Here is a 13,696-nt window from a genome sequence, read left to right on the forward strand (position 1 = left end):
ATAACGGTTGCAAATGGATACCAACTGTCTTCTTAACAAAAAGACACACCAAAAAACATCCAAATACCTCCATGCTGCTCGTATGTAATGTCCGTCTTGTATTGAACCCCCGAAATGCGAAATTCTATATTTCAAGCTTGTTTATAGCGGAAGCTTCTCGAAGCTCCTCTTCCCAGTTCGTCAAATTTCGACGAACTGAGGACAGACCCTGGTTCGTCCAAATTTGACGAACCGGGAAGAGAAGCTTCGAGAAGCTTCCGCTACAAACAAGCTTGAAATATAGACTTATTTAATTTTTTTCGGGACAATTTCGCATTTCGGGGGTTCAATACAAGACGGACATTACATACGAGCAGCATGGAGGTATTTGGATGTTTTTTGGTGTGTCAATCATCTCAGGAGACCAACTGTCCTGGCCGGGCAGCTGGTGCCATAGGCGTGCTCTTTGAGCAAATTTCCAAAAAGGCTTTATTTGGGTGAACTGACCACATATTGGGGATCTAAACAGTTACTCTCCTGCATGAAAAAATAAGAAAACTTAATAAAGTGACATACTGTATGTACAGCCCAACAGCAGGAATTAAAACAGCCTTTTTGATTGATGACAATCGACCAGGTCTGCAGTGTTTGCACGTCACCTTTTAGCACCTCTCTACTATTTTGGAACCTTGGCCGAGGTGGTACAAGGAAAGAAGTACCAGGTACCAGATTCCAGGTACTTTTATCTGACAGAAACGCAAAAAGGGCGAGTAGAGTCGAGTTGAGCTGGTACCATGTAGTGGAAATGCAGCATAGGGTAGCGCCTAACACTGTAAACATTAGGTTGGCTAAACATCTGTTACTGTGTGAATGCGTTAACATGCAAGCATGCGCATTTACCTCAAAGTTTTGTTTATTTTTTTTGGACTATCAAACTCTGCACATAATGGATGTGTGTCCTTGACGGACTGAGCCACGTGAAGTTTAAATCCTGTAGAGTAACCTATTGTGTTTTCTTCAGTGCAAACGATTATGGCTTATGTACAGTAAGTCTGTTTGGGTTTGAGGTTGGACCATGCTATTTGAAGTTGCCTCCTCCACACTGTGCTCCCAGCGGGTCGTTCAAGAGCCAGACATGAACCCCCGCTTGATCTGTGGACCCGTGCTAAAGGGCAAAGCCTTGGGGACAAACAGCCAGCTAGATATGCAATTGATTTTTGGTTTCATGTCTGAGTCTTTGAATGTGTCTATCATCAAAAGCACAGCAAGCCTTTGAACAGAGGGAGTCTTACAGAGGCACTTGAGTGATTTACTGAATGCTTTTTGTTGTTTCTTCACATTTATTGTATAAGGGGCTGCAATAGAGTGTCAGGAGATGCTGCAAATATCCAAGCAGCGTTATCCTCAAGACGGTCTTTCATATTCCTGTGACCTAGTAACGGTGGGAGACATCCAGGTCAACACTTAAACACAACCGCGTTACATAAACGCCGAGCTTCTGTCAGCTCAGAGGGTTCCTTTAATTATTCCTGGCAACTAACCACCAACCGGCCTCCCTGCACACCCCGTCCCCCGGGCCGTCCTGGGCTCACTCTAGACTCCACATCTAACCGTGGCGCTCCTGTCCCCGGGCTCTGCCACCGAGGGGAAGGAGCGAGGCATTAGGACACACCTCAGTGGGCAGTGTAGCTGGCTGCTGCCCCGGCCCGTGGTGCCTGACTCATCCCATTTTCCTCCACTTTTCATGGGCTGACATTCCCATCAGCCCTTGCTCTTACAGGCAGCTCATTGCTTTGACATGCTGGTGAGTTTCTCCAACAAACAGGGGAACTTTTACCTCTGACCAAACAAGAGTGGGTGAGCACTTGTGAAGCGCAACCCTCTGCAGGAGGCTGCCTGTGACTAAAGGCCCCATTAGGATTGTTTGGCAAAACATACACAGGCTGACTCACCCCTGCTTGTACGGAATTTGGATCTCGTCCTTTGTCCATAATCAGCACCTACATTTTCTAATGGAAAATACATCAGATCTTTTTTAAATGTGGCCACGGCAGATTTGATTCACTTTGTCAACTCAGGCTAATGCTATCGACCTATGGACCATGTTTTCTGCTGCGGACCACACATCCTGCCACAGCTCTGCTCCATTTAGCACATTGACCATCGGCTTCCAATATTGACATGTCCGAGGTCCTGTTTTGTAAGCCCACAGCTGAAGCCCTTACAGAACAGGGAGCTTTTTTTAAACCCGCTCTCTAGGTGCCATCCACTTGCTCATTATTTTTAGAACTGTAGATGAAAACTTGCAGCTCATGAATGCTTCTCCACAACTTTGTTTTTGTCTGAGCTCAACTGATTTGTAGTAGTGTAGGATTATTTAGTTATGCCTTTGAGAAACATCCACCATGAGATCCTGATCTGAGTTCTTAAAGTTATCACCGATGCTTAATATTTACCCTAAACTTCCAGCGGCACAGTGTGCACTTGAGCTGCAGCAACCTGAAAATAGGAGCGATACAACTCAATTCATCCTGACAGACTTTTTGGTCCCATGATGTTCAGTACACACAGATTAAATAAACAGCTGCAGGAGGTTGATTAAATATGCATCTGACGCATTGAAATACCATCTGTGGACTCACTTCATCTGGCACTTTATTTTTCACCAGCCACTTGATCGCGGTTTTGGTCCGAAATTATTAAACATGATCAGCTCCAGTTATTGATATTATATGGCGTGACATAAAGATGGAGATTGATTCCTGAAGTTGATTTGATTATGATGATTATTCTCTCGTGAATGATCTCTGGCTCACTGAGAACACACAGGAACAACAGACTCTCCATCATGTCTCACACTGAATTAACATTAATTAGCAGCAGTAAACACTCTGTGCTGCCAGTGAATCTTGTCATTTAAATCGGTTGAAAACAACAGTAGGCACCTGAATGTTTTGTCCGCTACTTTGTGCTAATAGGAAAGCAAGGTGTGCTAAAATCCTTAAATACACGTGTCCTAACTTATGTTTGCACACTATGAAGACGAGCAGCTTTGCTACAATAGCAGCCTGAGACTGAGAGTTTAGAAATACAGAAATATGCCGGGATCAGTGCTGATCCTACATACTGATCCTTTGGATCACTTTTTTCATGCAGCATTATGACACTGTTTTGTTTCCTTTGTGCATGACCCTAAGTCGGCACATGCAGCCACCAGTTTTACAGGAACTCTGTTATCAACAGCTGGGGTTAATAATATAGCAAGAAATGTAGCAAAGTGCCGAGAGGCAGTGAACAAGGGAACTACAAGCTAGTAAACATGTAAACACTACACATGTTTAAAAAAAGAAAATATTTAATTAGACTTATAAGATTTACTAGTGTGTTTGCCGAGAAACCAAATCTGACATAGTAGCCTACAATATAAACCTTGTGAAACTTTGGCAAATCAAAAGCCTATCATAAGGTTTTGGACAGACCACTGTCCAAATTCTTGTGTTAAGAGGGTTGATGTATGAGAAAATGGTCGACCTAGATGAAAGTCGTTGGAGTAGGGTTTTCTTTTTTTGGGTTTAAAAGATGACTTATTTTCTAAGCATTTGCAAAATCATCCCAGGCACAGATGCCTATATTATTTATCCCCATCACATTTATTCTAGGTACACCTGTGAATAGCAGTTGTCAGGACAGTCAGTACTATAGGGATCATTTTGATACAGTTCAAAGATGATGTGAGCTTGCACCGCTGTGAACCAGGACTAAATCTCTGTCTGTCTACCTCGTTATTTGGTGAATGGAGGGGTTGTCCTGCTCTGAAAAAGACACTGTGTTCCCAGTAAACATAATGTCCCCTTATTGAGTCAGCACTTTAAGCCCCCGAGCTGGTCAGAACAACATCTGATCTAATTTTCTGTTCTCAGTTTTTCTGTAGAACCGTCGCCGCCGCCATCACCGCTGCTGGTGTGAATCATAGTTTCACCCTCCAGCAGTTGTGAATATATTTTAGCTGATTATTGAAGTAGATTTTAGAATGAGCCTTTTTCCCTTCATCTCATGCGAGTCGTGACTGATCGTTGTTACTTAACCCGGTTTTTCATGGAACAGGTTTCCTGTGCAGCACATGATTATAGCATTTATTTTTTTTGTTCACTGGAAGATAACTGAGGAAATATTCTTTCTAGCTACAGACTGTGTGCATTTCTCTGTGGATTGAGCACTTTGATTCTTTCCAAGAAATGCTTTACAATCAAAAAAGACATAGCAATCTACATTTACTGTATACAACATGGGGACTTTAAATATTGTAATAATGTCCTTTCCTATATTATCCTTGCTCAGATTTTCCTGCTGGTCCAGGGAAATAAACTCTCAGTCTTCGTCAGTAGTGGCCCATGAAAATCAGTGAACTAAAGAGCAGGGAAAGGGTTTTTATATTTTACTTTTTTTTTTTTTTTTAAATGAAACTGGCTTGAAAAGAAAAATCAAAAGGTTAAACTTAAAATTCCCATGAGGCAATTCAAGAATTTTCCTCTTGGATGCTATTAGTGTCTTGGCAGCTGCATGGCAAATGTAGTGGCCCGTGAGTGCGTCGGGGGTGGAGCAGAGATTCATCCTGGAAGGAAAGTCATGTGTGGAATCTTGTAATTCAGGTGATGTGGAAATCTGAGAGCTGGCCTGAGTTCAATCTGGTTTTACTAAACCACCCTGTCTTGTTAAACATGTAGGATGAATAAAATGAATATGATGTGTAAATTCAGATGCTGTGGCCCTGCTTGCTTTCATGTCATCTCTGTCCACCTCCTATAAGCTACATAATATTATATACCACCACCTGGTTACATGTTACGAATGATTGTTTTTTGTTAGCGCTCAAATGATAAACTACACAGAGCGATCAATATGTCACCGGTTTAGATTAGAAATGATCATTTCAGTCATTTAGCAAGTAAAATTATCAAGCGTTTTTCTTTTTCTTTATCTGAGATTTATTGTAGGCTAAGGCTATGAAATATCCCTTATAGATAAATTAAATAGAGCAGTCACTGATTATTTAGACTTCCCCTCCTGCTCATTGCCATCTGATGTCTGTCTCCCATGTGATGTTCATCGAGTTGTTGTTTTCATCATCTTACCATTATCACACCCTGAACACACATTGAGTGATCTGAAGGAGGAAAAAAGCCTCTTTGGAAGCTCAAAAATACACTGTTGCTCATCAGGCAACTCCCTCTGCTGCTGCAGGTTGGTGTGTGTGTGTGTGCGTGTGCGCGCGCGCGTGTGTGTGTGCGCCTGCCTAGGGAATCTCCTCCTCAGTCCCACCCCGTCACATTAGTCCTGTGCATGTGGTAAAAAAAGGAGGCAGGCGGTGCTGCACCGCTCAGTCCGCTCAGCGCAGCTCACAGCGCAGCATCCTCCCTCCGCTCCGCCGGGACAACAACCAACGCGCCTCTTTCCCAAACTGCCGGAACATTTAAGCTGCTCGTTTTCAGAGGAAAGTCTCTGTTTTTTTCTCCGCTCTTTTCTTATTAAACTGGCTCTGACGCGTGCTTTTAAACGCACAGCCTGACGGTTTTCCCGATGTGGAGCCTTAAATGTTGTAAAACCAAAACAAGTCGCTTTTTGGACTCGAGGTGGGACGCTGTGTTTGCGTTTTGGATGTGCGGATCTTGGCGCTCTGCACACCGGCTCAAGCACCCGAAGTGCTGCTAGTAGTGGGAGTGAAAAGACTGACAGACTTTATACTGAGGAGAGAAATCCCAGCAGCAGCAGCGGCAGCAGCGGCAGAAGGAGGGAAGATGGTCCAGAACGTAATTCTGGTGTTTTTCCGCAGGAGGCTGAGCCAGAGGCCGGCGGTGGAGGAGCTGGAGAGTCGGAACATCCTGAAGCGTAAGTATTGTAGTTCACCCTTCGACTTTAACCGCGAGTCACGAGAGTGTGGCTTCATTTTCATTTTGTACCACTGAGCTAACAGTTTAAAAATCTTCTCTTTCCATTTAATATAAAACATAAACAAAAACTATTCTGAGTTTAATGGTTAGTGGAAGATTTCAAAATAAGATTCTTTAAAATAGTTTTTTGTCATTATTATTATAGTTTTTATTTATTTATTTACTTTTATTAGGGTTAGGTTATCAACTTCTCCAAGGTGGGGATTTCCTACTTTTCTATTTTTTATATAATTGTTACGATTACGGGTTTTAATCTGTCCAGACAAAACAAGTCCATTGCAGACAATATCTGAATTTTCCACTTTACTAATTTGGGAACTGAACCAATGCACTCAGTGGAGCACCAAACCCAAACAGTTCTTCACATGTCTGCCATTATAGTCTGATTTGTTTGCACCAAGATCTAAATATTGTATTCTGAAATAATATATTTACAAAAGTGCATTCTTGGATCCACCTCCTGAACTGGGTCAGCTCTAAACAGTTACAGGATCTTCTTTGGCTCATGCCTCCAAGTTTTTCTTTTTGTGTAATCCTGCTGATAAACAAAAAGCACTTCCTCAGGGAGACGGCGTCAGACTGTAGCACTTGGAACTGTGAAACTATAGTCCCTCTGTCTGTCAAAGTTGAGCACAATTCAAAAACAGCCGTGTGAGGAATGAAATCCCACATTAGCACTGTCTGGGGCCACCTGTGATCACAGAGCAGCTGTGTGTCTCATCAGTGGCCCCGACGAGTGTGAGCGAAACACGACCTTCTGCCATCAGGACTCTCACCCTGAACCCCGGCCCCTCCTCTGATCAACTTCAATCCCTTTGAAAAACGTTTAAAAAAAAAAATAATTTTTGAATGGCGTGCTCCTGGAAGCTGCATTCACCCCAAAGAGTGCGACAGGTGCCAGCCTGGTTTTTAAGCTGCCCAAACTAGTTCAACAGATTAAATATTTTTTTGGAATGGAAAATAGAGAGAGATTAAAAATAAACTAAGTGACATCTAGTGATCTCTCTGCTTCTATCTAATGAAGAAAAATCCTATTAGTCCTCTAATCTGCCTGCCTCTCACTCCTAACTCACATTTGTTGCTGATGTGGATTTGGGAGTCGACCCTGTGAGTCCTGATCTCAGCACTGTCACACACTGGCTCACTCATGAGTATTGATTTGTGAGGAGGATTGGACATATTAGCTCTGTTAATCACAGACTTCATCAACTGTCCAGGCTCATGAAAGAGGCAGTGACAGTGTACTTGCCTGATATTGAGTGCAGTGACTGCAGCTGATCAAAGTTGTCCATCATCGTTGACGTCAAATGATTTTGACCTGATTTCTTTCTTTTTTTTTTTCGGGTAATAACATTTTTTCTTTGCTTGTGTCAACAGAGAGAAATGACCAGACAGAACAGGAGGAGAGGAGGGAAATCAAACAGCGGCTGAATAGAAAGGTAGGTGGCGGCTGCCCTTGGTCTGAGCCATTTCCTAAAAACTCCCATCAATTTAATCCCACATTTCATCCACACACGAGACTGTCAGGACCTTAATACCAAACCACACTGCTGCTGTTTTTCACATTTAGTTTCTATCACCAATCTCTTTAAATGCGCTCATGAAAGATACGGGTTATGATGCAGTTATGTTATATTTTCCAGTTGAACCAGCGGCCGACAGTGGACGAGCTGCGGGACAGGAAGATCCTGATTCGTTTCAGTGACTATGTGGAAGTGGCCAAAGCTCAGGACTATGACCGGCGAGCCGACAAGCCCTGGACCAGACTCTCAGCTGCTGACAAGGTAGATCACACATCTCTAGTGTTTTTAGGCTGGATCAGCAATACATGCCTCTTAAAGCTTAAACTGATCCAGTTTTCATTTTGTGACATCTACAGTATTGTTAAATAGACCTGTGTAGGTTTCTCTCTATAACAGTCTTCAGCGCTTTGTATCCATTCGCACCACACACTGAGAGTAGGATTGCTGTGACAGTGGATTGTGCTGCAGGAGGCTGCTCAGTCAGCGTCTTTAGATCTGCACTCACTGATGCTGCCACAGTCGCGATAGGAAGCTCATCAGCTCAGAATAGGCAGGCGTTGATTTAAGGAAAAACTTACATGGATTCATCATCTGCAGTTGTTCCAACCATCTATTTTCAACTGCTGAGATCCAGGTCGCATTAATTAAAAGGTCCAATATTTAAATACCCTCTGTTTTAGTTGAAGTGTTGCTCCATACAAAGATATGTATGGGTTTATGATGAAAAAAAAAAACCCTCTACTGTTACATCTCCTCTCTCAGGCATCTTTCTGCAGCTCTAATAACAACAGATTGGTAAGCCAATCAGAAGAGAGAAGGTTCTGGGCCTTTCTTCGGATTGGCTATCTTAGCTATCTAATAAAAATATAGCAGATTTCAGTTCACTACTACGCTACGAAAAACCAAACCCAGCAAGATGTGAGGGTGGGTGGGATGGTAGGCGGGGCTTTTTTGTGACATCGTAAAGTTACAGGACTCCTAACGCCTTACTTCAGGCTCAGTTTCTGAATACAGGCTGTGTGGACTGAGAAGTTTCATACTTTCACAGTATTGATTTACCCAGAACTGCTGTATAATATAAAAAGTAAATAAAAAAAAGACTTATGAGACAATATGGGACCTTTAATTAATTGTATTATAAAAATTGAAATGTAATAAATAACAGTATGTCATATCTTCTATCATACTTTGTCCAGAATAATCAAATTAATTAGTATTTGATGTATTAATAGGACATCAGTATTATCAGGACACATTTAACTCGTCTCACATGATTAACATTTGGAACATAACCTCCTCACTGTCACATAACTTCTCACCAACATAAATCCCACTTGAGTTCAGATAATCCACACAGTGACAACAGATGTTTCTGTATTTTCATAACATCCTCGTTTGAGGTTCACCACCTGAGCATCAGTGTGTGTGTGGGGTTGCACCTGGGCTCAAGCTTGATGTCGCTTTTTGTTCACAGGCAGCGATACGGAAGGAGCTGAATGAGTTCAAAAGTAACGAGATGGAAGTCCATTCTTCGAGCAAGCATCTGACAAGGTAAATGTGAGCCAGTGTTGTTCTGCGTTCTTTGTGTCAGCTTTATTCTTAGAAGGTGATGTCGGAGGGGGGGCCGGTGTGACATTGTGCAAGGACTCAAAGGTGGATTATCCAACAGTCCCACATCGATGGCTGCAGAACAGAGCGGAGCTTAAATTTAGCTGCAATCAGGCCCCTTGAGATGAAAAAGTTGCCCCCTTTTGCACCACCTCTCCACTATAATGAATGGCTGCACATATTTAGCTTATATTTTTGCTTATGTCAAGACTGTGCGTATCTTAAATTAGCCGAGTTTGTGCTTGCGTAAGACCCCATTTTTGAGAAGCAGCTATTGGCTGCTGTTAAGAGCACCCACCAACGGGCTAATAATAGGACTCCTGATTGATGAAACCCTGCATTTGGCTCTGGTTCACTTTCCCCTTCTTTTCCCCTCTGCAGGTTCCACCGGCCTTAGCAAGGTTTCTTCTGTGAAGAGTTGCTCATACCTGGTTCTGTCAGTGAAGACCTTGCACGGAGTCTTCCAGCGCCCTGGCCCACAGTCAGTGGGTGTCCTGATATTTGGGTCCAGCAAACCTTGGAGGCTATGTCTCTAGAAATGGAGCTGCCGGTGGGGGGACAGCGGGCGGGAGGGGGGCGGGATGGGGGACGCATGCAGCAAGCTCCACTTCTTGCTCAGATTAACATCTCCTTAACCCTCACTTCACACTTGTCAGAGGAGCAGGAAGAATCAAGGTCATGTATTCGCCACAGACAAGCAGAGACTTCTTTTTGTAAACTGACTTTCTTTCTTTTTTTCTTTTTTTTTTTGAAAGATCTTCTTTTTGATGCCACAGGGGGGAAATGTGCATGTGACCGAGTCGACCAGTCCCACTCCAGTATCAGTAGTCACATCCCCGAGCTGTGTCTGAGTCTCACCGATTCAGTTGATGATGATTTCATATCGACAGTGTAAATGTTCTTAAGAAAAAAAAAACCTTGTCTGTGTACAAGATGAATATCCCTTTGTAAGCACTATTTATTGTATGCACAATACAGGTTTTCAATTTGTAACAAACCCTCTTTTTGTCTTGTGTGATTGTAGTGTGCGTTTTCAAACGTCTACCACGATGGAAATGTGATCCCGAAGTGTCAGAATTACGTCGACTCGCATCTTAAACAAGATGTAATCCCATCAGATTTATCTCAAACAAACAATATTTTTTGTGCTTCACTAAGCAGATAATAAAACTGCAGTTACGTCCACTTTGTTGCAACGGATCAAGCAGCCATTAGTGCAGCCGCTGACCTGTTTCTCCTCATCACACCGTGTGTTATTCTCTGGCAAATGAGGACAGGCATCAGTTGCAGAGCATTAAGCAGGTTAGTTAGGTTAAAGACCCTCGTAAAAACAAGTTCACCTCACAGTATTTGTCCAATTTGGAGCGAGTTGTGGGTCTACTGTAATCACTGTTAGCTGAGGAACAATAATGAGAGAAACAAGGCTTTGTGTGTGGCTTACTGTGAGCCTGTTATTCCCGGACAAAGACATTAAAATAATGTAGGTGCATGTGAGGCCGTTGTAAAGCTTCTTTTGGAAAGGTGGAAGCCTCTTACCTGATATTAGATTTGACAAAAAAAATAGAAATTAACTAACAATAGCTTGGCAACATCTCTGTCAGGCACGTTAGGATTGGCTTTCTCTGACATCAACATGGCTGTTAACATGACTCACAGCCTCTGTCCTGGCCCTGGTGGATGAACAGATGGCAGCTCCAGTTTAAACTCTTACTGTACTCCGGGACCACTCGCTGTCTGGAGTAATGAAACCAGCAGCTACTGGCCCGAGAGCTACGGAGGATTGGTGGACAGTGCCGCGCCAAGGTCCAAGTCCTGCCCCCGGTAACCTGTGGAGGTGCGTGGGAGGAACAAGGGATGCTCTCATAGTCGGGCGTGAGGGGGATTTCCTGACTTCCGGTTGTCCCTTGCATGGGTGAAGGCCAAAGATAAAAGTCACACACGGTCAACATATGTTCTGCTGTTTTCAGCCAAATGTAACCGTGACGTCTTTCTGGTTCCTGAATAGCCTAAGGATTATAAATCATGTCATAGTTTGGACCATTTCCTTATATATTCTGGAAAACAGTTGGACAGAAAAAGCTGTATGGGATAAGAATAGTACACAGTGTCACTGTTACTCAACGACACTGAGCACGGAAGTTGTTATTTTCAATCACAAATGATGAACAAATCCTTGCTTCAACTACTAAATATTCATATAAAGGAATCGGTCACATGCTTGATGAATGAACCATGAACAAATACTACAAGTTACTTTTCTTTTATTCAAAAACACAACAGGCCATAATGGTGTTTTCAGTGATGTAACTCCGTCACTGGGACTCATAATGATGCATCAGTTTTCTTCATTTCAATCTCAGCCAGTCCCCGAAGCAAACGTCACTATTCAGCCTCATCTTTGCTTCTAATATGGTGCATTCTTATATAACTACCGACAACAAACACGAGATGACAGCTCCCAAATAAAGGCACAGCTCTTGCAAGGCTTCATGGATGTGCGCCGCAACAACCAAGCATGACAGCTAAATGACAGCTAAGACCACGAGTGAAGAGCATCTGAACAAATGAGCGAGGCGATGGAGCCGAGGCGAGCCCTGAGGCATGCGGGAAGGGATATTTGGTTTTGTTTTCTATCTAGTACAACTGTAACAGGTTCCCATGATTTCATTTCAAGTGCAGAGGAGGTGCGAAGCAGCATTAAAGGTTGTTTTTGCTGCACAGCCATGGCTGGGCTGTGTAACTGTATACTGACATACTTGTGCTTTTATCCACCTCATACTTAGTACTACAGCGAATCAAATCATCTGTGAATCCAGTAAATTATGAGTGACATACAGATGCCAAATAAAGAGGGTTGCCAGGTTATGAATCTCCTCAGAGAGTTCTGAACATAATATACTTTTCTTTAGGGAGTGCAGCTGCAGAAGGTTGAATCTTATTCCTATAAAACCCATATTTTTAAAGGCAGATGAAGTTTTGTACTATACGATGTTCTCAGTGGTGGAATGCAACTAAGTACATGTGATCGCATATGTACGTACTTGTGTGTGTCTTGATTATGTCATACTTTCCAGATTAAGAGTTCACATGCAGTTTGTGAGGAGTGAGGATAAGACATGATGCAATGATTTTCTCTTAAACCAAACAGTAGTGTACCTACAAGTAACTATAATTGGCTACAGCATTACAGTATCATCCACATTAATGTAATAAAGACATTATCAAGTAATTTAAATGATCAATAATTAACAATATCACAGACTGGACATTCGCTGCATCAGAACTTTCGCTTCTTTTTTTTTTTTTTTTACTTTTGATACTTGTACTATATTTGCTGCTAAATTCTTATCACTTTTTTTTTGAATACACAACTTTGACTCGTGGTTATTTCAAATTGCTACATGTCAATGTTAATTATAGGAACTGAATACTGACAAATTACTGTCAAAAATGTCAAAAAAAAAGGTGCTGTATTTTAAATGGAGCATGTAGGGTCTCAGCTTTGAGCAATGATGCCATCTGGTGTCCCACTACTGGAACTGAATCTGACTGCTTCAACATTATCGGCATCGCTGAAGTGAGGGGTCACTGGACAAAAGAGTTGGAAACATTTTAACCACTAGAAATCAATTAGCTATATATTACATCAGTACTCAAAAGATTTCAATACAATCATTGTTTCTAGTAATTGACAGTACTGAACTATATTTATGCAACCTTGAGAGTTCTGAGAAATTCAGGAAACAATGTCAAATTGTGAAGGTAGAGGTCCAGTCATATGGAACAGCTTTTCTGCCTCACTCTGCAGTCACTCCTCATTTCAGACTTCCAAGAAACATCTTAAACAGCTTCTCTTGAAGGAGTACAATGGGGTGTGATAACAGTGTGTGAAAGCAGTACAAATGTGTTATTTTGATTCTTTATATTTTCCTCTTTTGTTCTCTGTTTGGTAATCACATTTCCCTTTCTCTTTCAGATATTTTACATATATGTATGGCTGCCGGTTTTTTAATTTCAGTGGGTGGGCCCTTGCGGGGTTTCTTCATCCCACCTGTGCACCTCTTTTTTTTTTTTTGGTTGTAGTGCTGCAAATTCACAAATAAATAAACTAAAAAACTAAACTAAACTAAATTAACAAATGCAATGTTTAAACAAACATCAAAGACAACTGCAAGGAGCACAGACAAAAGACCAGGTGCTTGGAGGAGACTCTAAAAAGTCATGAACACATCTGGAACACTCCTGTTCTTCACTCCTTCCAAGACTTTTGAAGTTAGAAGCATTGGGACAGTGTGTTTCTGTTCTTTGCTGTATTGTGAGTGATTTCAGGGCAGGTGTTCTCAAATTGACGATGTTTTCTGAATGATCAGAAATTTCATTTCCTATCTATGCACCTGCAGTTTCGGAAGAAGTATTCAGATCCTAAATTAAGTAAAAATAAATAAATAAATAAATAAATACAAATCAATGCTACAGTGTAAGAACACTGAAGTATAAATCTTGCATTCAAAGATTTACTTAAGTAAAACTACACAAATGTCATCAAATAGATGGATTTAAAACATCATAAGTACACGTCTATTTCTATGCAAACTTTGAAGTTTATTTTCACGATGATAATATTGTGTTTCTTGAAAG

General features: G+C 41.8%; 1 protein-coding gene across 2 annotated transcripts in view; it reads left to right on the forward strand.

Moving 5' to 3' along the window:
- Positions 1 to 10,055, forward strand: part of phactr3b (phosphatase and actin regulator 3b) — a 49,035-nt gene extending 38,980 nt beyond the window's left edge. For both annotated transcript variants that reach the window (XM_085776483.1, XM_085776484.1), the window contains exons 9-13: positions 5,810 to 5,865; positions 7,305 to 7,366; positions 7,571 to 7,711; positions 8,925 to 9,001; positions 9,440 to 10,055. In XM_085776483.1, coding sequence (XP_085632609.1) covers positions 5,810 to 5,865; positions 7,305 to 7,366; positions 7,571 to 7,711; positions 8,925 to 9,001; positions 9,440 to 9,455 — 352 coding nt within the window. In that variant the 3' untranslated portion in view covers positions 9,456 to 10,055. The remainder of the gene's footprint in view (positions 1 to 5,809; positions 5,866 to 7,304; positions 7,367 to 7,570; positions 7,712 to 8,924; positions 9,002 to 9,439) is intronic.
- Positions 10,056 to 13,696: the final 3,641 nt, after the last annotated feature.

The sequence above is a fragment of the Trachurus japonicus genome, chromosome 5, assembly GCF_045865225.1.
Source record: "Trachurus japonicus isolate A0001 chromosome 5, Traja_1.0".
Classification (NCBI taxonomy): Eukaryota; Metazoa; Chordata; class Actinopteri; order Carangiformes; family Carangidae; genus Trachurus; species Trachurus japonicus.